This window comes from Diorhabda sublineata, chromosome X, assembly GCF_026230105.1.
Source record: "Diorhabda sublineata isolate icDioSubl1.1 chromosome X, icDioSubl1.1, whole genome shotgun sequence".
NCBI classification, from domain to species: Eukaryota; Metazoa; Arthropoda; class Insecta; order Coleoptera; family Chrysomelidae; genus Diorhabda; species Diorhabda sublineata.
The window spans coordinates 8928982-8956214 of record NC_079485.1 but is presented as its reverse complement, the minus strand read 5'-3'; the positions used below and the strand labels follow the sequence as shown (position 1 = coordinate 8956214).

The 27233-nt window shown below is 30.8% G+C and overlaps 2 protein-coding genes across 4 annotated transcripts in view; one reads left to right on the top strand and one right to left on the bottom strand.

The window, feature by feature from the left end:
* Positions 1 to 1910: 1910 nt before the first annotated feature.
* LOC130450809 (chondroadherin-like) lies at positions 1911 to 17381 on the top strand. Its single transcript, XM_056789446.1, has 2 exons — positions 1911 to 2120; positions 12179 to 17381. The coding sequence occupies exon 2, from the start codon at positions 12206 to 12208 to the stop codon at positions 13895 to 13897; it is 1692 nt and encodes a 563-aa protein (XP_056645424.1). The 5' UTR covers positions 1911 to 2120; positions 12179 to 12205; the 3' UTR covers positions 13898 to 17381.
* A 5214-nt stretch (positions 17382 to 22595) lies between these two features.
* The window catches only part of LOC130451344 (fibroblast growth factor receptor homolog 1-like), a 44996-nt gene continuing 40358 nt past the window's right edge, over positions 22596 to 27233 (bottom strand). For all 3 annotated transcript variants that reach the window (XM_056790308.1, XM_056790306.1, XM_056790307.1), the window contains exons 11-12: positions 26948 to 27185; positions 22596 to 25376 (exon numbers count right to left, since the gene is read on the bottom strand). In XM_056790308.1, the coding sequence (XP_056646286.1) occupies positions 25069 to 25376; positions 26948 to 27185 (546 nt within the window). In that variant the 3' untranslated portion in view covers positions 22596 to 25068. The remainder of the gene's footprint in view (positions 25377 to 26947; positions 27186 to 27233) is intronic.

Here is a 27233-nt window from a genome sequence, read left to right as displayed (position 1 = left end):
AAGAATTGTCTACATCGTTTTCATAAATATATATTTCTTTGTTATTCAATTTTTTATCGTTGGCATCTTTTGTTTGGAAGTTATAAATTAAAAATACCTCGCATCGCATGCAAATTGTTTCTACTTTCACAATTAATAAAATTGTTGTTTATTTGTCAACTGAAACACGTATTATTTTGCTTGCACACACGTCTCATCAAATAATAATTAAACTAAAATAAAAGGGTGGAGTTGGAACAAACAAGTAATTCTGCAACGTCATGACAATCAGTTAATTTTCTATCCACTATTTTCCCATTTCTAGTAACTTGTCTCATGACAAAATGAATTTCAATTAGCTGGGGATATTTAATCTCCCATTAAATCTGTACTTATCGTGACAATTTGTTTTATATTCTATTTTCCATTCTATATATGGTAAAATGTATGGCAGTTCGAGATTTTTTCGGATAAGTTGCACAAGTGCGGACTGAACTGGACAGAAAATTAAGCATTAAGCAATTCAGAATTTTTTATGCCTTGAAAGCAAAAGATGAAATAAGGTCAACTTCGAAATATATTACTCCATGAAAAATTTTATTAAAAATGTTGAAGGATTTATATACCTAAGATATATTTTGAAGTGCAAAATTGAAGAAAACCCTCGATGAGAAGCTGTTAAATTAATTCTGTAAAAAAGGTCGGTAAGATATCAGGGATTTACACTTTGTGAATGTATTAGCTTCTTTAGGGAATAAGGACGTCAATATAAGTTAGTTAATGATTTTTCAATCACTACAGGTTGTCGAATACGAAGAGAATAATCTATTTTCTTAATTATTCATTTTTCCTAATAATTTAAGTAAAAGTGAAGCGGCACATTTCATAAAAATTCCAGTACAATAGATGTCAGTAACTAGGACCACAAGTTTTGGTCAAGATATTGTAGAAAGATGATGTGATACTCCATACAAAGAGAAAAATATCCCAAGAAATTCATTCGCTTAAAAAACTAGACAAATCATATTTTCAGTACAAATAAGTTCACTATACTATTCAGCTTTGTTATTTTTTGTTATTCAAAGATTAAGTGTGTACACTGGAAAATCAAAATATTACATACATTATTGGTTATTATACAATGTTCTCATTAGAAAATGGCTGCCAACAACCAAAACTAATCCATTTTTCTTCTGGAAATTACTTTCTACTATATCTACTATATAATTCAATCATACTTCATCACAATAAAAAAAAACAAATTCTGCCAGTAACAAAAATCACTATTGAACAAGAATATGAAATGTGGTCTAATTAATCGATCATCGGACGGGTATTTGGTTGGTTGTCAAACGAAATTGCAAATTGCCGTCAATAAAAATGATTCCAAACTGATAAAGTTGTAAATGCTAAAAACCTCGTATCAGCAGAGCTCTATTTGCGCATGATTTTGATGTGTCTTACATGGAAAGTTGCCTTGAGAATTATTATATATTTTTACCAAAACTATATGTTCTAATTAACAATATAAATGTGTGCATTTCTTCTTGAACAAACTGTATAATATGTAAAATTTTCAATAACCGATTTGTGAAAATACAGTTAAATCTAATACCAACATTATTATGTACCGATATACATTTTCTGTATATTTATTCAACCCTACGCTTTTACTTTTTAATACAGTCGCATGAGAATATCTAACCCGTATAAATTTTTTCACGAATAAATTTACTGAACACTGATATTTATTCACTCCCCTTTCTTTTGAGTTCGATGTTTGAAATATAAAAATTGTGTAATGATACTCAAGTAAATTTATGAAAACAGTTCTGAGGTTTTTCCTAAACTTCCGAACAACTCAGTTTCGAATTTTTTGTAGTGAACGGATGCAGAGATGATATCTGTTCCCAGGGGAAGCGCGGGAGCTTGTTAGGGGCGCGCAATTCGGGAGTCGGTCGAAGCTTTACGTCGCAGTAGTGTCTATCGCCTTGGGTTAGACGGCTGGTGTTTTGTGTTTTCATCATGCCCTTACATTATATTTAGGATTACAAATACTGTTCTACTTTTCCCTCTTAAATCGACTAGAACCTTCTAACATATTCATGTGTTATTGACCGAAACTTGACAGTTTTTTTTAGGTAAGCTGCTCTAAATTGTACTTTGCTATTGTAAATATACGCCATCAATTATTCAAAGTCAATTTGTCACAGAATTGCGATATACTAAATCACTGAACTTCCATACTCCAGAAGCATGCGAATTCGTTGTAACTAATCACGAAATTTTTTGTATTTTTTAAGGATAAATGTAATACGTGTAATTAAATTGCTCGAATTTAAGTAGACAGTATGTAAATAATAGAATTGTTTGATAATACATATAATGAATACTATGGATAATTCATACAACTGCTCCACTTGAAATTGTGAGTAATGATTATAAATTATAAAGTTTACTTATATAAATTTTTAAAATGGTTTGAAGTATAATATATCCAATGGCAGTACGTGCAATTACTATATATACTATGTTATTAATTTCCACATTCTATTGATATTTGAAAATTTTGGGAGAATACGGTGTGATCTATAGGTTTTACAGACCGACGGTGAAGTGTCTCCTGCTTTATGGCTGGTGTCTTCAAAATCATACTTTATTCTAAAATTAAACTGATAATACAAACGGAATGTTGGAACTAGCATCACAAATAGAACAATTATGAAGTGACAATGTTGAAATCTTTTCTCACTTCACCTGGAATACTTAACAAAATTAGAAAAGTCGATGAATTGTATCACAATAATAGAAACAACTTTGATAAAAAAATTATTCCGATTATGTGTGGGAAACTGAAATTTTTTAAAAACCTTTCAAACTCTCCTAAATCGAATTCTTAATGGATCTCAATTAATAATCAGAGAGTGTCAAATATTTTATGGTCGATTAGATAATACACTTAGTTTATAGTTTCTTCATTTTTCGAAAACTTCTCATATCACTAGTACTATGTTCTAAAATATATGTGTATGTTAGTTCGAACGAACTGAACGAGCCGAGCGTGTGGAATTGAAGCAGTATTTACTAAGAAAATAATGTGGCTTGTTGTGATTGCTTACTTGTATTTTCCCGTGTTCGTTAATCTAGGTAACACTATTATCATTGCTAGTGTTTTTTGTTACTATACCAAAAAGTTGATAATGAAAAATATATGGACAATGTTTTGATGTCCGGAAGATCATCATATTTTTACTTTAGTTGGTTAGGTTATGTTTCTTCTCTGTTGGTTTACGACCACCTTGCAAATTAGTCTGCCACAAGAGAACAAGGATGACCCATTATTAATAAGAGCAGTATTCGAAATTAGACGTCCACTTGCAACGATATTTTACCTCACGTGTATGGGTATTTGAATTTATCGCTCTCTGTTACTGTAGTTGCATCATCATCAATCACTTTCATACCTCCACCTTCAAAATTTTGGTAAAGTTTCTAGTTTAAGAGGTTGGTCAGGTAGTTCACTTACCAAATTCCAGCTTCCTAGGTTTTCAGGGAGTAGGTAGATATTAGGTAGATACAAAATTTGAATTATAAAAGCTATGAAATTGATATTATATGTGTGACACATCCACTATTGCTCTCACCTTCGAACGCAAAGTGCTACGTACTATCCTTGGCTCAAAGCATGATGGCGAGATATAGGGGCTTCGATTTAATTTTAATTTGCAAGAGTTATTGGAAAAGCGAATATCGTAGCAATACAAAAGTGGAAAGATTCAGGTAGGCGCGGAACCTTGGTATGTATGAATAATGTTAGAGTCCTCTAAACATTGTTCCGAAACGAACTTAAAGGCAAACGGTACCTCGAGACACAAGTGTGCATTAGATAGAATATAGTAAATTATTGGTACGCATAAAATATTTATTAGAAAATTGTTATCAATTCTGTCAAATAACTTTTCTTACATCATAATCATGAATAAAACAAGTAAATAGAAATATTAAAATTTCATAGAAATTATATTTACATACTGTAATGATTTATTTGAAACTGAAAAGTTATGGGAAATTTTTACTATTAAATTTTTTGACTTCATGACTTCAAAACTCAGGTTATTATTAATAATACATACTTTCAAGCTTTCTTTATATATTACTCTAGCAGATGATCGTTGTGTGGCGACTATTTGTTTTCATTGTACATATCAACTAAATCTCTGCGCAAAACTGTTTTCGAACTTATAAACTATTGATTTTATAATCACAATGTAGGTATATTAATCTTCCCGAAATAGTCGCATAAACGTTTTTGTAGCAGAGAAATCTTTAATATTTCGTTTTTTCCATTGCAAATAAATTCGTACAAAATGAAAATTGATTTAAGGATAAAAAAGTTCCTATAAATACATATATAGCAGAAAGAACTTAACAATGAGATATTTCTAAAGAAAAACTCGCGTTTAAAATTCATAAAGTATCGATATCTTCGAAAAAATGCCGTAAGAAGTGAATTTGAGGAACCAACATATCATTTGCTACAATGTGAGGTGATGCATTCTAATTTGGTAGATTACGATCAATTTTGCAAGAAATACAAGTCCAAGAGAATTTTCAAGGAAGTCTCTTCGATAGCTACTGTAATTTTAACCAGCACTCGGATTGTTGGAATTTATCCAAAAAATGATATATAATTTCTTGCAAAAACTCCCCGATCTTTTCATATTCATATTTTCTTAATAATCATTTTTTATTATAATTCATAAATGAAAGTACATGTAATAGAATACAAAAGCACGTCCTATTACATCTTTCTACGAACCAAAGTTAAAAATGTTTCTAAGTTTTCGATATTGCTATTTTTAAACACAATCGAGTCACGAACTTTTCCGTAGATAAAACATATAAAAAATATGTGTAGTTTAAAAGTTTCTGTTAGCTATATACATCGGAATTCCCATTCTTTCAGATGTTATAAAACTTGTAATAATATTTTCACTCACAATTTAAAAGTAAATTTTAAATATAATTTATTTCGGTTACGAAATAATTTTCGTTACTGAAAATAATTTGTAGAATTTGAAAGCATTTTATAAATATTCGTTATTTGAAAATATGAAATTCCATCTCTTTTGGTCGCCCATAGTAACCTTTGCGTCATTTTATCGAACATTCATTGCCTATTTTCCTTCATGTAGTCAATTACCCGGAATCGGTTATTCAAAAAACTCGTTCACAGAAATTGTTGAAAATCTTTTGTATCCCTGATATGGAATTTGAGCATTATTTGACGTTTAGTTCATTTGCAGTGGCCATTATAACTGAAAAATATGATTTTTACAAATTAAATACTAAATTATATACGAGGTTGAGGTGTGTATTTTAAACTGAACATAACTAAAGTGAAGGAAGTAGTGATTCACGAATCAATTCGTACCATACATTCATATGATTATTTTGTCATCATCTCGGAAGCCCATCGTTGTGAATCAATCATTGTATTTATCCGTTTTAGATATATAGTTAATATTAAAGATACAGAGAGCAGAATTGTACTATCGGAAGAGAGACAAAGAGCATCGGTTTACCACTCTCTATCTTCCTTTACTTGCTTCTGATTGATGTTTTATGGATGTAGTTATTAGTAAAGATCCAACCGGAATAGGGTAGAGAGAGAGAGAGAGAGAGAGATAAATGCTCTTTCAGCAACTTCTTATCAGCTGTTTGGGCTCAATTGAACAAACTCCCATTCCCTGCTCTCTCGGTCTTTAATATTAACTCTATGGTTTTGGGAGACAAAGACAATTTGTAGGGAGTACCGTAGTCAATGTTCAAAAACGCATTGAAAATGTTCTGATGAATACTTCGTCGGCTCGAGTGCCGATAATTTTAGAAAGTGCATATTCCATTGAAAAATTGCCAATACGTTTTGATACTGTTCGATGGAATTCTATGATTCAAAGGACATACCAAAGTAGTATCATAATGCAATATCCGTCGATCATCGGCAGTAACTGCAGCTACTGAAGGTTATGTCGATGACAACATAAATAAAACGTTAGAATAATAAAGAAAATTGTCGAGTAATTAACAAGAATAACTATAATATACAAAGAGTTAATAATATTACATGAGAACATGAGTACTACTTGTAATATAGCGAGCGAAGAAAATCCTATTGTAACTCTAGTATTATTACTATTAATTCTAAATATCTTGTTGACAAAAATTCATAATACTTTGTTTATTTTCCTGATAATCCTAGACAATGTATTCAATCAGCGAGTAATAGACATCGCCATCATTAATCGCTCATTGAATAATAAGCAAAGTATCTAATTAGACAGTTTAGTAAGATTTAATTTGGAGAAGGGTTTCTAATGCTTGAACATTTTGTACGTAATTAATTTTTTAAGGCCAAGATTATGTTGAAACCTCCATTATCTCTTGTAATCTATAGAAACACGTAAAATATAAGAAATGCGAAAAATCACGTAGCGGATAATCAGTCTGGTTTTAGAGGAGACAAGGGAAACGATCATAAACTTATGTTTCTGGAGAAAAAAGTAATGAAAATGAGCAGTAGTATAAGGGATTATAAAAAAAGGGATTAACTACAGAAAAAGACAACTTGTTCACAAGTGCAATAAGCAAAAAACGATCGATCATTAGGGTAGAAAATAGTGACGAATATTGGAAAATATGTTAGACAAAGTTGCAATATCCGCTGCTTTTCAATCTGTAAGGATATTTTATTCGAAAATAACAATTTTAGGAAAAAGGTTTTTCAAAAATGTTTTTTTTACAATTAACGTTGAATTTTATCTGAGAAAGGATAGTGGGATTAACGGAGAGCAGGGTTATCGAGGCGAATGTTTTATGTACTATGAACGGATAAGTTGACAAATGTGGAAATCTTGAGATGAATTGGGGTAGAAAGACGCATGAGAAGTATATTAGTTAAAAGTAGAGAAGGCATAGTAGGACGCATTTCGAGTTTAGTACGGCAATAAATATAAAAGAAACTGATAAGAGAAGATATGAATGAAATTTATTATATATATATATATATATATATATATATATATATATATATATATATATATATATATATATATTCTTCCTCTGCAAGTTAATTATTTAGAAAATACAAATATATAGTTATATAGTTTCATGTGATGCTAGTATCTTTTTGGAATTGTTTAATCTTACATAGAAAATACTTGCCAGACCTAAAGAAAAAATACTTCTGCGAATCTACCAATCAGTATTGGTGTCCCTCAAGGCTCAGTTCTTGGTTCAATTTTCTTTCCTGTACTCATTAACTATATCACGAATCTATTCTCAAATTAGCGATCCGATATACATTTGGTTTCATAAGATTAACACAGTGCGAGTTCTAGATTGACGATATCCTACAAAAAGTTTCGACCATAATCTATGTTTACACATTCTCTCCTTAGATTTTATAAAAAATTCAAATACTAATAATGCCACTAAGATGTAATTATGAAAACATCAAGTTCGTATATAAAATTTCGAAAATTGACTAGGTTGTTTCTTTCGGAGAGACCTTATTATTTAGTAGCAGAATTTCATGATGTTTCACCATAGTACTTCAGAATTTTACAAAGAGCCACAAATCAAATATTTTTATCTTGATAAATCGTCTCTATTTTACGTCTCTCTTGAGAGAAAATTAGATTCATAATACTGGACGTTTTAACCTATTTCGATGTTTATCAAAATATGACTTGACAATGACAATTTGCATAATTATATTAATCAATAGATCACCTGCAACCTGAATATTAAAATATAAATCTGTTTCAATATGATTCATTTTTTCCTCAGTTGTTACATTTCAAAACTAAGTAACAGCCATCAATTTAATTATTCGTAGTTGCATTAAAATTTATAAAATATAACTTTAAATTCCATCAAATTATTTAGATCTTTTCTCGCTCCTAGGTATGTGAACAACAATTCTCTTTTCCTGTATTTGAATCCGTTTCAAGAAGTTTTGAATTTTTATTATTGAATGTATGTTTTTTTTGATATTTCATGGTTTGTTACTGCAGTTTTATTATTATTTTTTATCGTATCGATGACCTTTTAATCTATTTTCTAAACATTGAGATATCTGTCCTTTCCAGCATCGCTATAACTACAAGGTACTTAATATATAAGACTACTTTTGTTTTTGAGTGTTTTTCTTTGGATTTCAGTTTAGTTTATCATATTTATCGGAATAATAAAATTATTTTCAATTTGACATTCACGTTGTAGGTGATGTTGATTAATATAATTATTAATTATAATTATTGTCAATGTCAACTCATATTTTGATAAAGAAACGTCAATTTTTATCAGTTTTATGAAACTAATTTTCTATCAAAAGAGATATAAAATGAAGACGATTTATCAACGAAAACGTGTAAAAAAAGAACAAAATTGATGAAATTGGTCAAAATATTTTGTGTTGCTTGTTGATATAGATTATCACGTTTGACAGCTATTATTCGAAGAAGAGAGAAATTAAGAAGATTGTAAGGGTACAAACTTTAAACTTTTCCATTTTTTATGGTTTATGAAAAATGTGTGTTTTCCCGATGAAATGCTCCACTAATACAATTAGTAATTCTAAGCAAGTGCTTTTCATTATACTTTGTATTAATTATTCATTTGTCTACGAGCTGTACCAAACTATTGCGTGATAGTACTATGTAAGGAGCATACTGATAATTATTTGATAAAAGCCGTTGGAAGACATAAAAAGAGGAAGTTTATATATAATCTTAGATGATTGTAATTTTTTATTTTTAAATAATAGATACAAAGTTGTTTTAATTGTGCTATATCAAGGATTTCAGTACATTTATCAGTAATAAAGTATTATCTCTACGTTCAGAATTTTGAGTCGCTAAGCTTTATCTATATTTTGTGAAAAAATAAAAAAAATATGAATCCATAACAGAAAACAGCACTCGAAAACCAATATATCTCGATACTTGAGGATTTTGTTATAAAAATCAAGAACAACCTGTGTTTGAAAGTATCCAATATTTCTCTCAATATTTCGTTATGACACAGTTTCTCTGAGAAAATTTATTTTGAAGTAAAAGCATCAGTTTAAGTATATCTACAAATTACAACTAGTAATTGACCACTCTGTTCACCCCTATCCCCATCGGCTATCCGAACAGTTTAATTATTGTAGTAGTGTGCAGGGATGCAGTTCAATTAAACCGAACCCGTGCGATACTATGGTCTGTGATGAGAACCGTCTTTATTAGCGATTGTGTTTGAAATTTGTTTCATTCTATTATTTAATATTTCCAAATTGAAATAGCGGAAAACCCTCTTCGACCACATGCTTCGTTGTTGTAATTGAATACATTGAGACAGTTTTTATTTTTTTTTTTATATAAATTTGGTACCAAAAGTCGTTAAAAATTTTGCGGTTTATTACGGTTATCTAACTTTATCTTTTTGCTTACCTCCAATGGGTTGTTATTGTATCATTCTTTTGATTCAATAATCCTTTTATTGCTGCTTCATTAGTAATTGCTAACGTTTCACTCCTGCTTGTTATTATGGTTCCTGCCTGAGTTTTATGATAACATACTTCAATTACTGACCATATCAATGGTTCTAGAAATCCCAACTTCGTTGACTCCATTTATGATCAAAATACTATTGCTCTTCTTCATTTTCATTTCTTTTCCTTCTATTCATTTGGATGATTATACCAATTATCGATTATTATATGGTTGTTGTAACCAACCTAATTTTCTAATCCTAGTTTTTGTGTTTGATTATTCTTTGCTCTTTTTATGTTCTTCCGCCATTGCTTTTTATACTCAGGTTTTGTTTCCAATTATTAAATCGTGTAAATAAGGTTTTGGCTCTACTGTACACTCTTCACCTTCAATATATTTTTACTTTCATTTGAACAATATGTTACTTAGTGGTTGCCATTCCATTAATAGCAAATAATCATCACTCAAACTAAAGCTAAGCTTGATAAATACTATGGCAAACAGCACTATCTATTTGAATGTTGTAAAGAAGTGATTTATAGAATTTTATGGTTGTGCCAACACAAAAGATCCATACTATCTGGAGGCCTAGTTAAGGTATCTATACATAAAAAAATTCACGATATAGTGTTGGTCGCTTAGAGAGTGCAAGAAATTGTGAAAGCCTCAGACATCTCACATGTCTCATTGGTTTCAATTTTGGATGTTCACTTGAGTATGTCGCCTTACAATTTACCACTAAAGCCGTTTTGTGACAACTTTGGTGAAGTTTTTGGTTTGTTCAATCGTATTACGGAAGAAATGTTCGTAGTTTTATAACCGTGAATGACACCTGGATCCACTACAACACAACAGACATTACACAGCAGTCAAAATAGTGAATTATTCGGATTTAGCTTGAAGTGACAATTTTTTACTTCCTAACTTGAAAAAAAAAGAGATTTGACTTCAATATGAAATCATGTTACGAACATCATACACCTCACAAATAACATCGACAAAATTAAATTGTCAAAATATGCATTAAATTCTTGAGAACCATGTAATAAAAGGCCAAAACGTATCCATTTCGAATTCGCGTGACGTTGTTTTTGTCACTCTGGATGCCTGGCCGTGTACAATCTATTTATAAAATATCCTCTATCTCGATACACTTGTGAATAATTTATTAGTGGAAAAATGAACATTTATCATTCTGTTAATAATAAACAAACCTTTCCTTTAATAGACACCCTTTATTACAAAAGGCGTTATGTTCTACATGGAATTTTCTGATAAGAGTCGTTTCAAATTACAGTGGTTCCGCAGACGGGGAAATGTAATTCCTCCCCTTGAATCTACTACTACCGATGGAAACGAGGGAGTTGAATATTTTGGAGGTTAATTCCCGAATCGGCTTTTTGAGTAGATGGGGGTGGCGTTCTTCTCATTTTCGAATATATTAAGTAACCTAAGTCGATAGTCACAGCAGCTGAAGTAATTCAGATCGCAATGCATAGGATTGAGAAATAGGACAAACGGGATATGAATCCACGAATTGATTAATTAATATTCGACCCAGCTCGAGCTTTTAACGATGACTAATATTAATTGCGGATATATCCTTTATTGATTACATTTACTGGATGAAAGAAAAAATTGCCTGCTATTTATTGTGCGTATCATCTGTGAAAGAATGGATCTAGGCGGTTTGCCACAAATATTTTCCCGGGGCGAAATTGTCATATACGAAATGATTATTGAGAAGATACATGGAAAACTTGCTTTTTATGGATTATAACAATAACTTGATATGTGATTTTGCTACAAGTGTCCAGTGTTAAATACCGTTCTATTTTCATATGCTTTTTCCTTCTTCCTAATTATGTTTTTTCACGTCTGTTGTATAGAACTGTCACCAAAATTTTCTTTTGTAACTTTTTCCTGTTAAATTGGTAGTAACCAATAGCACAATTTTGTCATAAGGGACCGTTCAAAAATTACTTCATCTGAAACTTCACTCCCTCTGAATTGGATTTACTGATTAAATTAATTTCTCAAAATATTTATCATTTCAGTTATCAATAAATGTTTAAAATGTCAATCAAAAGGTCAGGAATCCAAAAGTTCTCTAAAAGTTCTTCTTCTTGTGTCATGTCCGTGAATGTACGTAGGTGACTTCTCACATCTATTTGTTTAGTACTCCCCATTAACCATATATGGAAGGGATCTACAGTTTAACGGATCTGGACGTCTATGTTGGGGGATATCTAGGCATTATACTGTCCATCAGAATGGTCATTAGGTAATTTACTTGGTAGTTGGGTGAGCGGGTACAGCTGCGGCTGCATTATTCCCTATGTTCGGTCATTTGGCTGGTGACCCGACTCACCAGGTTATAGGAAACTGTAGATCACTTCCAGTGACCTCCGAACGTGTTCACGTCTTAAAGACTTCGCCATCCTTCTTATCACATCTTGTTGCACTCCTCCCCCCGTTATGCGAAAGAATTTTATTACCGGCTACGTATAATTGATTGGGCGACAGGATACAAGATATTTTAATCGGAACCAGATGCCATGCTGTAATATAAATAACATTTAATGATTCAAATCATGTCAGACTTTCTGTACAAGATTTACTAGGCAGTATGTATTTGTAATTAATATTTTTTATTTCAGGTGTCATAACGATGCGGCGTTTGTGTCATGGAGGATGACAAAATCCATAACATTTATTGGCGGACAGTACTGTTGACTCTTGTTTTAACTATGACCAGATTATATAGTAGTGCAGCTATCTGTCCAACTGCCTGCAGATGCCAAAATGATGTCCTCAAAACATCATGTTCTTCCGCCTCTCTAGAATTTGTTCCTATTCAACTCAATCCCGAATTACATGAACTGGATCTCTCGAATAATAGAATTGTTCAAATTTATTTTTCTTTTCCGTTTTATGAAAAACTAATTTATTTAAATTTGTCCACTAACAAAATCAAAACATTAGGAAATAGTAATTTCAACTCTCAAATTAATTTAACCCATTTGGATTTGAGTAGTAATCAAATTGAGAATATAACTAAAGATACTTTCAAAGGTCTGAAGTCGTTAACACATTTGGATCTTAGTAGAAATAATTTGAAGGAATTACATGTAGCAGCGTTCCGAGATTTATACTCTTTAATCGTCCTCAAACTATTTAGCAATAAAATTGTACATCTTGACCAGGGGTTATTAATGACGACGAAAAATTTGAAAGAGCTCCATCTTAACGATAATCAGCTGCTGGAAATTCCAGCAGATATTCTGATAGATACACTTCATCTAATACATTTATCATTATCAAAAAATTACATTCGAGAGTTAAAAGAAGGAGCAATACCAAATTTGCCGGACCTTCAAACTCTCCTTTTAGATGATAACATAATTACAGAAATTCATCCAGCTTGTTTGGCAAACCTTATAAATTTATATTACCTGGATTTAAGTAATAATAATTTAAAAATCATACCTACGGAATCTCTGTCGAAACTGTCTAATCTCAACATATTAAAATTAACCGGAAACTTTATTACTTCAATACCAGCGGTAGCCTTCAGAGGTTTATTCAATTTGAGAATATTGTATATAGATCAACTAGAAGCTCTCACAAAAATTGATATGAGAGCATTTGTAGATAACGTTAATCTCGAGAAAGTAAACATGAATCACAATATTGGTATGAATAAGTTACCTTCACGATTATTTTACGGAAATCCAAAAATAACATCAATTTCTGTGACCTATAATCATCTAGGAACAATAGAAGCCATTAATTTTCCATTGGATCAATTGAAAGAATTGAACGTTGGTGGGAATCCATTGCAGTGCAATTGCTCTTTGAATTGGCTGTGGCAACTTGTTCAAGAGTACAAATCAAAAACAATTAGGTCAAATCTTACGTTTATAAATAAAAATTCCAAGATGTCTAATTCTGATTTGATACTTGATATCAACGATATTACGTGTGATGGTCCTGAGGAAGTTCATAACTCACCGCTAATAAGTTTAGCTAAACATCATATAGATTGCACTTATAGTTGGATAGCTGTTTTTTCAGTAACAATATCAGTAATTTTTATATTGATAATTGTAGGCGGAGTAATTTACATGTCTCCTAAATCTATTTTCAAATCCACTAATACAGAATTACCAATTACTGAGAGGTCAAGAAATCCAAGTATTAGGGAAAAGTCTGAATCGTACGAAGGGAAACTTACCGAAAAATATACTTTACCAACTTCAATGATTATTCATAATGACTATGGTACCTATTCGTGGGATCCTTGTGGTGCTAGCACTGAAAATATATATGAACAATTAAATGACAGTAAAAATCGTCCTCATATTGTTTACGTATAAAATATTGATATTTGCCAAAATAACTTGTGTAAGGTTATCTATATATTTGTTTATTTTTCTAAAGGTCTTTATTGGAACTTTATGAATATATAAATAATTAACAGGAATACCTGTTAATGCGTACAAATTTGTCTTTTTCGTATTTGGGGAAATTTGTAACGATTATATTATTTGATTATAATGAACATTATTATTATCAAATCTTGCCAATTTTGTTTGTTGTATTTTTTAATGTATATGTGATTTTTACCTTTTCACTGTTAATAAAAGAAAAAAAGTACATACTAATATTATTTTTGTTTTCCATAGAGTAAGTATATAATTATATCATAGAGTAGACCATGTGGATTTTCTCATGGGCTACGGTCTTGTAAGTATCTTTATGACAACAGCGAAAAGATTATTAAAATACAACCCGAAAACGTTGTTGATGAATCGGTGGCACACCTAGTTAAATAGCCACATCTAAGTTTGTTATAGATTTTGTTTGTATGTAGGTATAATAATGAGTTAAATTCAATGAAATACAAATTGACATTACAAAAATATTGTTTTCCTGCAACCATAGGAAAAATATCTCATCTCCATCTTTTATTAGTACGTATATTTTATCGGAATTTTCTTTTCTAAAGTAATAAGAATTTTTTCCTCCTTTTGAGTGATAGACCAAATTTCGGATACATGAATGAAGATAGGTCTAATTCTTGTTTTACATAATTAGAGTAGAGAAAAGTTAGTAATTTAATTATTGAAAAATAGTATTGATTGGCAGCAGTCAACTTAGCTTTTATCTCCGTGAAAAAAATTAAATTTTGTCACCCAAAATTCCATTTTGGTATCGACGATGTAATGTTAGATAATTTCGCATCGCAGCTTTCTTTGCGAGGAATTAGTTATTGGCCCTACCAAAGTATTAGGGCATTATTTAATACCAAAACACATTTTTTCGTCTTTCAGAATAAACTTTCCTATTAACCAACTACCAAAGCTCTTTGTATTTATAACCTTTCCGCTGATTTAATTTGAAACGTCTATGTGAGCTCAGCATTTAGGTTTCGTCACATTATACTATTGTTCATCTTTTTTCTTTATATCTGTTTAACTTTCTCAAGAATTCAATCCGTTTTGCTATGATATAATAATACTCCATTAAAAATTTATCAATTTTGGTTCGTTTCACTACTTAATTTCACTATCCTTCCGGTATACATAAATCGTTCTTCTTCTTCAACAGCTTGGAATACTGTCTTCATAGTTAGTTTCTTTTTATAACTTGCGTTATAGGACTAAATGTAAATTATTCCTTTTGACCCCTTGGAATTTTAAGCATATAGACACCTTTTAGGATGAAAATTGTTTAGGATAGTATCCAACTTCGCCCAGGTGCCTGTCTATCCAAGGTTACAAGCGTGGTATCAACCGTTTCGTCCACCTTACTCTCTGTTCTCGCTCCCAAGAATTTTGCCATTCTTCTATCGTACTAGTCCTTTCCTCCTGTGCATTTCTCAATCCGAATACTTCCACTTTTCTCAGGTATATTGTCCTTTTTTTCCATAGCAATAAGTTTCACCGGAATAACCATTGCTCTTTTTTGTACTTGTTCTTGTCTTTTTTGATATTTTTTTACTCTTAGGATTTTAGATAGCACCTATGAGCAACCTCTTCTTGCTCGCCACTAGACCACCTTCTATAACTTGCTTAGAGCATCAACACTCGTTGCGGCTTTGTTAGCTGTGAAACGAATTTGCTTTCAGAATTTCAGCTCACTATCGATTGTTATTCCAAGATACTTGACTGTATCTTTCATTTCAAGATGTTTATGTCAAATAGGAAAAATGTTATCGATTTTTTTTTTTTCGTAAGAATAATACCATCTTCCAACTGATTTAGGGAAATACTATAATTCACTAAAAACATACAATCGTGCTCGGCGCTGGTATGACTTACAGTCTATCATAAAATCCACTCTTCACTCCATTACAAATGCAGCAGAATAATGTCTCCTACATACTTACTTAATATACCAAGTAAGAATGTTGATCTAGCAGCGACTTTACAAAAATGATTTTTTTAATTTCAAAACCTTTTATTACGTAGGCCATCATATCCTTCCTAAAGTAAGACATAACATTAAGTGATTAATCGATTTACCAAAATGACATTAGGACTTAATCAGAGTAAAACTACTTAATTAAAGGGTGTCCATATATGTAATACTCCTATATGGCCAGTTGGTATGGAAAAAAAATGTCCCTACGTTACGGTGCTGACAATATTCATTTTCTCTCTCGTTCGAGATACTTTATCTATACTGCGCATGCTTGAGAATGCGCAGAATCGAGCTGAAACCTAGGAGGATAGAAAAATCGTTGCCATTCTGTCTTCCGTAGTCGGAACAGCTTCCACTTATAGAAACTGTCCGTATAGAAGTATTACATATATGAGGGTCTCTCTCTCTCTAGATTTATTCATATTGTTTAAAATTATTCCATTAATCAAATATTTAGCTAGCAAGAAGATGGCAAATAAGTATCATTATTATTATTTTACAGGTTATTAATGTATTGTCCAAAATTTGTATCTTATTTTGGAAATTATGTTCCAGATATATTTCAATGCCCAAGATGCAGGTGATTCTTTTGAAATTTTAAAATTTGAACACACTTTCAATAATTCAACTGTTTGTATGAATATTTAATATATATGAGGGTTCAAAGTCCGAGACGCATTCATTTTCGGAAAACGGATTTATTAAAAATAACAATATTTTATTAAATGGAAAGCATTATGTAAATATGTGTCTTTTTTTGCCGAGTACATTTTTCATTTATTCTTATTAAAAATGTGTGTTTATAACCTCCGAAATATATTTTGTACTAATAATTACAAAAAGTGTATAATTTTTATGATAAAAGTGAATGTAACGTACTACCTATGGTAATTGTAATTACGTATTCATAAAATTGTAATGTCTTCCTTATTGTATATTTTTAGACATGTAAGTAAACGAATCATAAATCAAATAACTGTCCAATAAATTAAAAACTGTAACTTAATACCTTCATTTCTCCAAATATCTCAAAACAATAATGATATTTATATTGTGACTAATATTCACAGCAATTATTTGAAAAAAGAGGAAGTCACTTACTATCCAACTCTCCAAATCATAACTATACTTAGTTATAGTATACTTATAGTGGAGTATTGATCTGTAGCTTACCTATTTTGGTCATCGAAACAGGAAGAAAATAAATTTTAGCAAAAAGACAAACTGTAACGGTATAGGTATCCGTGTGGCTTTGTCTTTACAATATACTATAAAAGACTCTATCGTCTACTTTTTATTTAGATGTAAATTTGTCACCAATATATTGATCTAGCAGTACCTCTGGAAGTTTTCAATTTCTGTCTTGTTTTTGATTTATTTTTTCTTTACATCCTTTTTACATTAATAACTGACTCTCTTCATCTAGGTATTGGAAAACGGTGTATACGATGGTATAAGCTAAGAATAAGAAATGGTGTTTTTGCCTGGGTTTTCATAAAATAGTATATTTTATCATTTTACTGATATTTGAGTGCCACTTTAGCCTATAGCCACTATAGACTTGAAACTAACAATATGTTATTATGCATACATTAATAAATTAATGTAACTTCTTTCTGTATCTCCATTAGCACTTGATTGTATTTTAGGTTAGTGTATCTTTTGAAGTAAGTAAACTAGGAACACCAGGGGTGGATGGGAATCGTGGACCGGCTCAAGAAACCCAGTCAAACCCAGAAAGGTGACAAAGCAAAATACAACGTCAATACATATGGATATTATTTATAAGAACACATTAGCATTTCTAATTATTAAATAAGCACTTAATTTTCATAAATGTCAATGCAAGTGAATAATATTTTAGATCTTTGGACTATTATGAGGGTTGTCTAAAAGTTTCCTACCTAACCTTTTACCAGCGATGATCTAACCTTTTTAACTCTTCCAAATAATATTTGCCGTATTTCTCTTCAATATAGACTTTTACGTATGCGATAATGTCCCCGTATAATCCAGTGACTATCCCAAAAAACGGTTGCCATCAATTATCCAATCACTGAAACCATGTTTGCCTCTTTGGTAGCAGATTTGTCATCTGCCTATTTTCTCGTTTCAGCAGTGTAGTGGTGGATCCACGTTCCATCTACATTTATGAATCGACTCAAAAAATCCAACTCATTATGATTAAACCGCGTCAATATGGCCTGGGAAATGTTCATTCGAATGCTCTTTTATAATTCTTCAGTCGGTATATGGCAAATGCATTCTTTTGATATGCAGATAGTCCAACATTATACGGTCGTGAATCGTGGTGCAGACTCCGTCGACAGTGTCTAAATCCCCTTTTGTTTGTGTAGGCGTATTGCATTACAAAACCAAATATTCAATTTTTACTTGATACCACGTTTTTTCCATTTTCAGAAAAATATATAAATAAAAAATACTCAGTTATATACGATTGTCAAACAAAAACTAAGCGTCCAAAATAGCTGAAATTTTAGTGAGAGGCTTTTAACGGACGCGCAAATGTATTTCCGAGTTCTTATTGATAAGGGCATCTCCAGGTGGAAACTTCTCAGTCAAGCCTCGAACAATAAAATGTATTTAGAATGTGTTTTGAGTAAAACACAATGTGACCCAACAACTTCCGAAAAGAAAATGCCTTTATGTATCCCTTGTTATGAAATAAATGATCCGGTAATAAATGAAAGCCAGAAGTCTTTTCACCAATAGCTATTTTTTTTTAATGAGCTACTTTTAATGAATCCTCATATTTCTACTACGGTAGAATTTCTGCAACCATTATTGATATTCATACTGAAAACACTGTTCACTGTTGCCACTACATCAACAGTTACAATTAACTGTCTGACCACGTTATCGTCCAGAGATCGAAGTTTTAACTTTATTACCAAAATGCACGTCAAACAGAGTAATCGTGAGTGTTGGTGTTGTGGTAGCAGTAAACAGTGTATTCAGTATTATTATATTGATTAAGTTATTAAATTACATGGCAACGCCTATATAGCAGCATTTTTATATTGACATAACAGGAATTTCCGTGTTGTTCCACATGGCCCTTTCACTGTTGGAAAACGTAATAAGATTCGTTGTTCTGAACAATGGGGCAAGTGCATAATCATTATTTGGTACTATTGGCTTTATATTTATTGAATTTGTAGACTATGAGAAAATAAGTCAAGATTATGATTACGTGGTCTTAGTCCAATTTTTCAATGTGATTTACTTTTATTTCTCTTAATCCAAATCCTTCAATTTTTGTCTTTGATACAGGAAAATTTTAATTATCTTAGGTCTCATTGTTTTACAGATGAAAGAGATAATGATTGTATCTAACCGCGTAATATTCGTAATATACAAATTCGTAATAAATATATAAAAATCTATTTTGACCTCTGGCACGGTTTACTATCTATGACTATTTTATATCAACAGATCTCATTTTAAGTCTTTGACGTGAAGAAACTATCAAAATAGATGGTATCCTTGTTAACATGAAATCATATTAAAAAAAATTACTTCTTATCTAAGACTGCTATCACGAAGCCATTAAATTTAATTATGATTTTCATTATTATTATTATTACAAATATTTTAAAACTTGGATAATTCGAAAATTGTAATTGTTTCAGTTTTCAGAAAATTCAATAAAATCGCTCACTTGAATTTACTAGATACTATGAACACTATCCTTCTTTTTATTGCGCAATTTCGTCCATTTTTTAGAGTTCTAAAACTAATGACGAAATAGATAAACTGATTCATTTTTGTTTTTTACTTTTGTTTTAGTTGATTTGAATTGAGACAGATCTACCAAAGTTTAAACATTCTTACATCGGAGAATCCCAAATACATTCTTTGTTCCATGACAGAGTTTATAATTGTTATTATTTCCTATTATTAGATATTATTTTATTATATATATATATATATATATATATATATATATATATATATATATATATATATATTCATTTTCTCGTCAAGAAGAGTCATTAGCAGACAACTCTCAAAAACACTTAATCACAAACTAGACACTCGGAAGAATTGACACAAAGATAAATAGAGATGCTAATAAGTGGTATGGAGATAGGCATGAGCCTACAATCAATACTCCGTCGGGGATTATAAATCCAATTCTCTAATTTTACTTTGTTATAATGCGTTCAATTGTTTAAGACTGATCAAAATGTATAAAGATATTAGAATGTGTGTAATGCTTGAAAAATCAGGAACTAAATATACGTAAATTTAGGACCAATAATTAAAGTAGGATTTACGATTTGTGCTGCAGATTCAAGACTGTAGTACATCCTTTAATGTATAGAGAGAAACACAATTAACACTTTTTTACTGCAAGTACCGGATAAAACGATTTTATAATACAGAATTTATTCATGCATATAGTGCTAAGAAACTCAAGTTATCGGTAGTCAATTAAGAGGTCGAATTGTTGATCTTTGGCAATCCGGTCTGTCACGAAGTTAGTATTACTCTAAAACATAAGCAACGATGTTACCGATTTCAACACGTTGAGTCCTGGTGCGGTTCATAGGGCCGCAAATGAACTCTCAGGTTAGAAACCGAGCTTAGTTTGTGAGATGCTGTTCTCAACCGCCGAGCTTTAGGTTTCTTGGGACAGCGCTGAGTATTCACATCCTAGTGGTGGTCGTGTTAAGGCCTACAGACAACCGAGTAAGAAAACAGTTTGAAAAGTTGTTATCAGCGTTAGCAGCGTTTCCGCAGAGCTTTGACAGACCGAGAGCTTAGTATTCACACACCGCTTAACCCCGCTTTTTACACGCACCAGCTTTCAGTTTGTCGCACCGTTTAACAACCGTTTGTGCCTAATTTAAAATTTATAGTTAGTAACCGTTGAGTTTATTCTTTTTGTATCGTTACTTTTCAAGCTTTGTTTTTTTTCATGTATAGTTTTTACATTTGGTTTTAAATAAAGAAAATTGTGTTAAACCGTTGTTTGGCTTTCTTATTCGAATCAGTACCTCAGAACATTCGTGAGTAATACTAGCAGCAAATACCCAGGTTACCAATCTAGGAGGGCAAGTAAAATCGTTTCAACTGGCTTCAACGTATTCGTCATCACCATACTGACCCCTGGAGTAACTTATTTTCTTCACCTACGCTGCCCGGAGTAAGTGTAAGTAAGTGTAGCATATCACCTGATACCTAAGCTTTGGCATCAAACCGTCACGTAGCCACGAAAGAGCGTTACATTGTCAATTGTTAACAGGTATGATATTAACAAGGCCGACCGGGAAAAGCCAGAGATACAGGACGAGTGAGGAGTACAACAGAAGAGTATTAGTTCTTGGAGTGCGAAGTGCTGATAAACCGATTTCATACCGATCTTTTGCTCTAGAACATATAAAAAATCGACTTTAGTACCAAGAACGACTAGCGTGAAACAGAATGGAAACACTGTGAATCATCTATCTAAATATGCGTGATGGTGGAGCCAGGGCGAAAAGGAGACGTGTGGCAAAAGTCGTACCACTCAATTTGTTGTTGAGTTATAGCTAAGGTATGGGTATTGTTGCTGTTGACTCAAAGTCACGTCTTGATCAGGGGTAATATGAATAGATATCGATACATTCAAATTCCAACTGGATAACTTTCGCTCACATAGCCGGACAAACTTGGGATTTACAGCGTCCTCCTCAAAATCTGATTAATCTTTGACAAAAGATAAAGGTGATAAGGAATAAGATACTTCGGGAGGATAAAGATCACCTTAATATGAGTATGCTTAGATGTAATTGGAATAAAATTTTCAACTTTAAAATATTACGAACGTCTTGATATATACATTAAATATTGTTGAAATATACTAATTATTATTGTATAATACTTCTATAAGTATAGTTTTTCACATTTTTCATAAAACGAACACGGTGCACCGGCTTCACCAGTATCAATTACAACCAATGTAGGTGGATGATGATTCATATCTCCTGATATAACTAGCATTGGGCAAATCTATATAGGGTATACTTCAACCAACCAAGTATTAACCAGATGTCTTGATTTTCTCTGCAGTATTTAGAATATAGAAAGGATTTGAGGTATTTGATTGAAAGTTGATTGGAAGTTACCTTTAATTCTTATTTAAAATAGTCCACTAATATAATCAATCAATTTTCTAAATTGATATTGAGATTTAAGAATTTTGGGTGAACACGCATTTCAGCAGAGTTATCTAAGCATATTTGGGTTTATTATATCCACTTACCACAATAAACAGAATACCTGGGAAAATTTTCTCATGCTGATTCCAATGTTAAGATATCTTTAAGTTTAAGTTTACTTAAAGTCATTGGGTAGTTTGAATCACGTATTCTGTGGTTGTTGAGCAAATGTAGATATATAATAAATAAATATATAATAAAATACTTTCTAATTACTAGAACGTTAATTATAATTCCATTAATTTTTGTAACACTTGTATATGATTTTAAAAGCATGTTGTAGCAAATTAGTACTCAGACCAGTTTTCAAATACACACAACACAAATTAATATTTTTTATGTTACTATCGTTATTTTAGTTTAGCAGCAGGTTGATACACATGGGAAGAATACTTCAAATGTAGTAAAGGAACAATTCTGATCAGTTTAAAACATTTTATTTACAAATATCTGAAAATTCTCTAAACTATTAATTTCTAACACACTTCAATTTTACAAAAAATGCATACATAAAGTATTTTAAGTTTGGAATACCGCAATTATCTCGGAAACAACTTACACGATTTTATGTTATTTACATTGTTGTCAGATGTTTCGTTTATCTATAAATATAATTAGACTGTTCTTCAAAAAACATCACCTTGAAATATTGGGAAATATGTTTCAGTAATGTTATTTATAAGTAATTGCCATAATTTCGGAGATGTTAGAAAATATATTGTAAAACTTTAAAAATCTCTTGGCTTGTATTAATTTATGTTTTAAGAGGTTTCTACTCTGCTTACCTACTCAAACTTGGATTTATTTTGACACGAACATCTATTTTACTGTAGCATTTCATAACAGTAGACTTGAGAATTCCATTAGGATATTGAATGAATTATCTCTATAATGCACATGGCAATTGAGTAGCAAATATTACGCGAAAATTATTTTTTAAGAATTGTGTGAACAAAAAATAATTAGAATAGTCTATTCGAAGTAGCCAAAATCATTATATTTCCAGAAAATTGAAAAATCTGACATCACAAATATAGTTTGCGATTAAAAAACCCTTAAAATCTAAAATTTATACAAATCTTGCAAGTCGCTTCCGAAATAATTGTGGCGCTGCATATTTGACGCTTACTCTGTATAATAGCACAGATTTAATGTGTTGGTGTATCATGTTATAGACATTATAATCCCAAAATTCTTTAAACATACTTTTAGACGTTTTCTATCAGTTTAAAAAGTGAAAATGTGTTCTTGTATTGTATTACCAATCACATATTTAGAAACTGCACTCACATTTTCAACATTTCTGTCCACATAAAAACATTTGCAATAGCAAGATATACCTACACTTTGTATTGAAATTAATGTCGCTCATATTACAAATAACAAACACGGGGAGACTAGATATGTAGTTAGAAACCATAATTTTTGATTGTAAATGGATTTGTTGGACATTGATGAATACTAACAACTACTGAAATTAGATTGAATATTTGACAATTTTCAAATTATATGAAGTTAAGTTAAGTTTATTTATAAACTATAATCTTAATAAAGTCGTGAATCTTATTTTGACGAAAATAATTTAGTCTAATAGGCACCTAATCAGAATAGTAACACTATGGAGCTTCTCGGAAATTATGATTGGGTTAACTTTTCTTGTTTCATTTGCAATGTTTTTAGCGCATTTTGATTTAAATGTGTTAAAGCTGACGTTTTGTTCGTTCGTCCGTCTGTCCTCAAAGGAACAGGTTTTTTGCACTTAATTCCTATATAGCTGTATATGTGCCGAAACAAATGAAATTTTTGACATTTTTAGGAAAAATTTAATGAAATTAACCAAAATGTGATTCCATTGGTCAAATGACAGGAATTGACGTGAATCGACATTAATAGACATCATAAGTCATCGATCAACATAAAAATAGACGTCATTTGGCTTCAATGGACGTCAATTCATGTCATTTAGGGTTATTGTTCATTCCATAAAACATATCATAATGAGAATTATCAAGAAATAATGAGAAAAAAATTATTAAATAAATGAAATTATAGATAAAATTTCGTTTTATGAATTAAGATTTTTGTTATGATTGCTAACGATAAAAAATGCGCTATAGTCTCTCGAAAGTGCGACGACTTTTGTACCTGTTTGAAATTTAATATTTATTAATTCTTATGAGCAGCATAATCGACAGAATATTGATTCTTGCGGTTCTATTGATTGACAATTGAATTAAGGTCCATAAACAAAGGAAACCTATAAAATAATAGGTTTTTGTATAATGAGTTTTTGAAATTTTCACCAAAACTTTTATAAAAATATAGTTCTAGATAAGTATTCACATTCAGCTGATAGGTGATGTATCTGATGCAGGATCATAGTTTCCGAAAAGCTATTGTACATAAAATGAAATCTGCTGGGTAGATTGTATTGTACGCACCATCCACCAACAACTGCTCAATCGTTTGTATTTTTTACTATTGTTAACTAATGATTTGCTAGTTTCCTTGATTATATTCATCTCTGCAATCCGCAGAATCAGTTTCAATTCCTGTTTCTTCTATGTTGCCATTTAACACGACGCAACTTCTGTAGTATGATTTACAGTATTATTATTATTATTACAACTATGTATCAAATATAAAACTCAATATACGACAGATTGCAGTATACATATGTTAAACCATACAACAATTACAAAACATTTAGTAATATTTTAACGACAATAAGTAAACCCCATTATTTACCATTTTATTTATATTTTGTTCGTATTTTACTCAATATGAGAATACAATACAGTAGTACCACTGGTAATATAAACAAAAGTATGGAGCACTTTGTCAAATCATGAAATTTTTCGAGTTCCATTGATGTTTTTATTTTAAATTATTGACTAGGGCAGATGCTGTGGAATAGAAATTGGAAAGTCTTCATCGCAGCTTGATTCCTGACTTGAAGGAGGGGTGTCTAACTGAGGCAAACCCAAATCCAAATATTCTTCATTTGCAGTGATAGTTAATATTCTATCTAAATCTTCAACTAACTCGGAAAATACTGGACGTTCATTTGGTTGGTAACTCCAACATTCACGCATCAACATATATATTTCTAAAGAACAACAAGGCGGTTTCTCCATTCTGTGTCCATTTCGTAACAACTGAAACAGTTTTTCTACACTTGGAACGGAAGGATAGGGTGTACCTAAAAAATATTCAAATTATGTTTGTCAAATATGAAGAAGAAATTGTTCATTTTGTGTCACATTAACAATATTCAAAAACACATCAATCATTACATCAATAGTGGATTTATTTATTGTTGGATGATTCACTATTTCCAATAATGCATGCTTCTCCAATGCTATAACAACACAGTTTTGGTTACTACCCATTATCAAGTTTTTAGAGACTAAAGAGGAGAAAAGTGTTATTCTTGCACTAGAAGGGCTAGTTATCTTTTTGCGATGTTTAAAATTTTATACAACGCAATTAAAAATTTCCATTTTGGAACATGGAACTGGATATTCATAACTGTTTATAAGCCACGAAAGATTTGATGAAAAACTAATCAAGCATGTAAGGAAAATATATTTGTCGTACCAAAAGCTGCCGTATTTTTATTGCATTATACTATTTGTCATTATACATTCATTTTTCTTACAATTGCTCCTTAAAATATTCACTAATTGAAAAAATGAGGAGAATAAATAGCACCATAATAATATTGATAAATTCGTAAAGATAGTTGATACCTCAAAATTTCAGTTAAAATGATTAGTATATTCCTTTTATTCTACAATTTCATTATTCTATTATTTCTCAGACCTTTTATATATGTTTATGTTTCTAAATCGTCTGATTTTAGGTCTTTTGTGTGTTAAAATTAATTTTTTTTTTATAATTTTTAAAAGACAGACAAAAATTTGACGTATCGACTACTTTCAGTGTATCTATTAGTGTAATATTAATCAATAGAACAACTACATCATGATTATCAAAATAAAAATAAAATCAAAATACAAATCTGTTTTACTCTATATTAAATTTTACTTAAATGATTGAGTACGTTTTTATAATTTATATAATCGTAGCTTTGTCGTCCTTATGAATATGAACCATTTCTAAAAATTTTCTTTTTCGTTTATTAGATTTCGATCCAAGAATTTTTTAATCTTTATAATTGAATTTTTGTGCACTACATGGTACTTGGTATATAATACTACTTCTTTTGTTTTTGGGAGGGGCTTAGATTTCAGTTTAGTGAAATATTTCGATTATGTATTATGTCCTCTATGACTTATACTAATATCATATTTATTGAAATATTTCGATAGATGTTGAGAAAGTCCTTGTACATATGGCAAGGAAAAATGTTTTGATGTTTAGTTTCTGTTTTGTTTCTTAATTGATTATAATATCTATCCTTTCTTGAATATGTAGTTCATCATTTTTTCAGGATAACTATTTTCTTTCAATGCAGTTTTTCATTTTTGAATAGCTAAGCATCTAAATTCAGGATCTGATAGTTGGATAGATCTATCAGCCAAACTTATTATCATTGATCTTTTTTATGATCTGATTTGATCACTGATTAATGATAAAAATACCTAAATAATTTAAGTAAAATTTATAGTTCTATTATAAATATACTCGTCTTTGTATCGCAGAGGAGCGTTGAACAGAAAACTTTTGAATCTATGAACAATGTTTTAAATAAATATGTTTTTCTCCTTCTTTGGTGAAACTCATAACATTAAAGGAAAAGACACTTACCACCTAATGTCATAATTTCCCATAACAAAATACCGTAAGACCAAACATCTGACTGTGTGGTGTAAACTCTGTGGAATAAGGCTTCAGGAGCCATCCACTTAACAGGTAATCTTCCATCTGTCGTTTTTCTGTAGTAATCACTGCAGTGGATATCTCTAGCTAATCCAAAATCAGCTATTTTTAAAATATAATCATCACTTACTAATACATTTCTTGCTGCTAAGTCTCTGTGTATACACTGGAAAATTGAGTTACATTGTAACATTTACTAAAGTGGTTATGTTTC

What these genes read in the sequence shown, in the direction of transcription:
- LOC130450809 (XM_056789446.1), top strand. Translation starts at nt 12,206, where the DNA reads ATGGAGGATGACAAAATCCATAACATTTATTGGCGGACAGTACTGTTG.